Raw genomic sequence first — 3,286 nt, forward strand, 5'->3', positions numbered from 1 at the left:
GTCAGGCGGCTTACTTCTTCAAGTTCGACCCCACCACCGTCGGCTTCGATCTTGGGCAGGATGTCTATCATGGGACAATGATGCCCATCACCACCACTTCGACTGGCGAAGAAGAGGAACCAGCTACTGTGGACATCGATGGGGATGATGGCGGCCACACTGGCCAAGAAGGTGACGGTGCCAGGGTGGCGGGCGACCAGTAATGTCTTCGGCAACAACTTTTTGAGTGGGGATACGATGTGTTATATATTTTGATGTATCGTTCGGTCTTTATTTAGTTTTTCTTTTGGGGCTTCTAAGCCATAGACACATTGTACAGTCCTCCCTTTACTAATATTGAATACAACTGGCGCTTTCCTTTTATGTATTGGTGTGATTTTTGAATATAATGTGTATGTTTAGTGAGCGCTTTTCCTTCTGTTATTATGTTGATCATTTCCGGGGTTCGAGTTAATTAGTGAGGGGTTGACCGATACCATGTTAGACCTCGTTCATCGGGCGACAGTGGTTCTTCTTTAGAACTCGCCGTTCACCGCCGGCGTGCTAGTTGACTAGGTAGTAGTGATTCTCTTCTTAAGAGTTCGCCGTTCACCACCCGACAGGCTAGTTATGGGGGCGGCAGTGGTTCCTTTGGAACGCGTCGTTCACCACCCGGTAAGTTAGTTGTGAGGGCGGCAGTGGTTCCTTTGGAACGCACCGTTCATCGCCCACGAGGTTAGCTGTGCGGGCGGCAGTGGTTCCATTGGAATGCGCCGTTCACTGCCTGGTTATATTGACTTGTTGCTTGTCTAGCGAATGAATGACAATCCCTCCTCATGGTATTATCCGAATGAAAACCTAATACATAGGATATAATTTTAACTAAAATAAAATTTGAGGTGGGATGCATTCCAAGTGTTGCGGAGAGGTTTCCCATTGGGCCATGACAGGCGATACGCCCCGTTCTGCAAATTTTCAATCACTCTGAAAGGGCCGTCCCACTTTGCTGCTAATTTTCCGTGTGCCTGCTCCTTCCAGGCGTCTCCAGTTTTTCTCCATACGAGGTCTCCTTGAATGCTTCTAGGGTGCACTTTAGTGTTATACTTCCTCTCCATTATTCGCCTGCATGCTTCAGTGTGTAAAACAGCTTTGTCCCGCCTTTCTTCTAGGGTGTCCAGTTCGACCCTTAGCTCTTCATCGTTAATTTGCAAGTCTTGCACCTGTCGCCTTAACGACGGTTCCCCAACTCGACTGGTAGCATAGCGTCAGTACCGTACGTTAGATTGTACGGGAACTCTCCGGTTGTCCCATGTGGGGAGCATCGATATGCCCATAAGACTTCGGGTAGCTCGTCCACCCATGTCCCCTTCTTATCTCCTAGCCTCCTCTTTAATTCGACCATTATCGCCTTATTAGCAGTCTCCGCTTGTCCGTTCGTCTGGGGGTGCTCGACCGAGCTTGTTACATGTTTTATGCCCAAGCCCCTAAAAAATGTTTGTAGCTTCCTATTGACGAATTGACGACCATTGTCAGTGACGACCGTCCGGGGGAGTCCGAATCTGCATATATTTCCAGAAGAAACTCTGGACTTGCCGGGCGGTGATAGTTGCGAGAGCTTCAGCCTCTATCTACTTTGTGAAATAATCAACGGCGACGAGGATGAATTTTTTCTGGACCCGTCCGGGGGGAAAGGGCCCTACGATGTCCATCCCCCACTTGGCGAACGGCCACGGGGAAACTAAGGTTCGCAACTCGGTTGGCGGGGCGTGGGGAATGTTGGCGTGAGCTTGGCATCTCTCACACCTCGACGTGAACGCTTTGGCATCTTCTTCCATGGTCGCCCAATAGTACCCTGCCTTGAGAGCTCGTGCCTTCAAGGCCCTGGCGCCGGTGTGTAACCCACATACTCCATTGTAGAGTTCATCCATGATGTAAGCAGCTTGCTCAGGGCTTATGCACTTGAGTAGGGGAATGGAGAAGCCTCTCTGGTATAAGTCATTGCCCACCGTGACGTATCGGGCAATTTTTTGGGCGTCTGCAGGCTTTAGGAATCGACCGGCGTCTTGGGTTGCCATCATTTTCAAGATCTCGTCTCGCCAGTCATTATTTGTGGGTGTATCTAGTGCCATGCATTCGACGAACGATTCATTCAAAACCTGTTTGATGATCGTTGTAAGTTGCCCCTTTTCCTTGCCACTACTGAGTTTAGATAGCATGTCTGCCCGGGAGTTTTCCCCTCTAGGTATGTGTTTGATGGTAAACAGGTGGAATTCTTTGGCCAAGGCATTGGCTTTATGAAAATACCGCAGTAGTTGGTCATCTTTGACTTGGAATTCCTCGGTCATCTGCCCCATTACCAGTTGGGAATCTGTATTGCACGTGAGGGATTGAGCCCCCATATCTGATGCCAGCGCGAGGCCGGCGATTAAGACCTCATACTCGGCCTGGTTGTTAGATGCCCTGAATTTGAATATGAGAGATTGCTCGATTAAAAACCCGCTAGGTCCTTCCAATACTACCCCGACGCCTACGCCAGCCTGACCTGCAGCTCCGTCTACATACAAGGTCCACCGATTGGTCAATTGTGTGTCGAGTAGCTCTAACGCAAAGTCCGCCAGGTGCTGCCCTTTGATCGATCCACGTGGCTCATAACGCAAGCCAAACTCAGATAATTCGACGGCCCAACCAACCATCCGTCCTACAATATCCAGCTTTCTCAAAATCTTGGAGATCGGGTAGTCGATCTTAACTACAACCTGGTGACTCTGAAAGTAAGGGCGAAGTCTTCGGGCAGAGTGGAGGAGAACCAACGCCACCTTCTCCACCTGTTGGTAACGTGTTTCAGCAGGCTGAAGCACCCGACTGACAAAAAAGATAAGTCGGGGCTCTAGTGCGTGTTGCACTAAAGTTGCGCTGATGACTTCGTTGGAGACCCCAAGGTATACTTGCAGATCGGCGTTAGGAAGAGGTCGATTCATTATCGGGGATTGGTCAGTATGGTTTTAACTTCTGTAAACGCCCGCTCATAGTCAGCGTCCCATGCGCCAGCTCCCGTCCCTTTCCTCATTCGCTTCACAATGGGTCGAATTCATTCTGCCAGTTTTGGGATAAACCGGGCGAGTGCAGTCAGCCGGCCGACCAATCGTTGGATCTCCTTCAAGTTTCTGGGAGACTTCATGCTAAGAATGGTCGTGCATTTGTCTGGGTTGGCCTCTATCCCCTTCTCGGTCAGCATGAAGCCCAAGAACTTACCTACAACTACACCAAAAGTACATTTGGCGGGGTTAAGTCGCATGTTGTATCATCG

The 3,286-nt window shown here is 49.8% G+C and overlaps 1 protein-coding gene across 1 annotated transcript; it reads right to left on the minus strand.

Moving 5' to 3' along the window:
* Positions 1-1,607: 1,607 nt before the first annotated feature.
* LOC106779014 lies at positions 1,608-2,957 on the minus strand. Its single transcript, XM_014667032.1, has one exon. It carries the CDS (start codon positions 2,955-2,957, stop codon positions 1,608-1,610), a length of 1,350 nt encoding a protein of 449 aa, XP_014522518.1.
* Positions 2,958-3,286: the final 329 nt, after the last annotated feature.

The sequence above is a fragment of the Vigna radiata genome, unplaced genomic scaffold, assembly GCF_000741045.1.
Source record: "Vigna radiata var. radiata cultivar VC1973A unplaced genomic scaffold, Vradiata_ver6 scaffold_293, whole genome shotgun sequence".
NCBI lineage: Eukaryota > Viridiplantae > Streptophyta > Magnoliopsida > Fabales > Fabaceae > Vigna > Vigna radiata.

Coding starts and splice junctions, on each gene's coding strand:
- LOC106779014 (XM_014667032.1), bottom strand. CDS start 2,957: ATGAATCGACCTCTTCCTAACGCCGATCTGCAAGTATACCTTGGGGTC.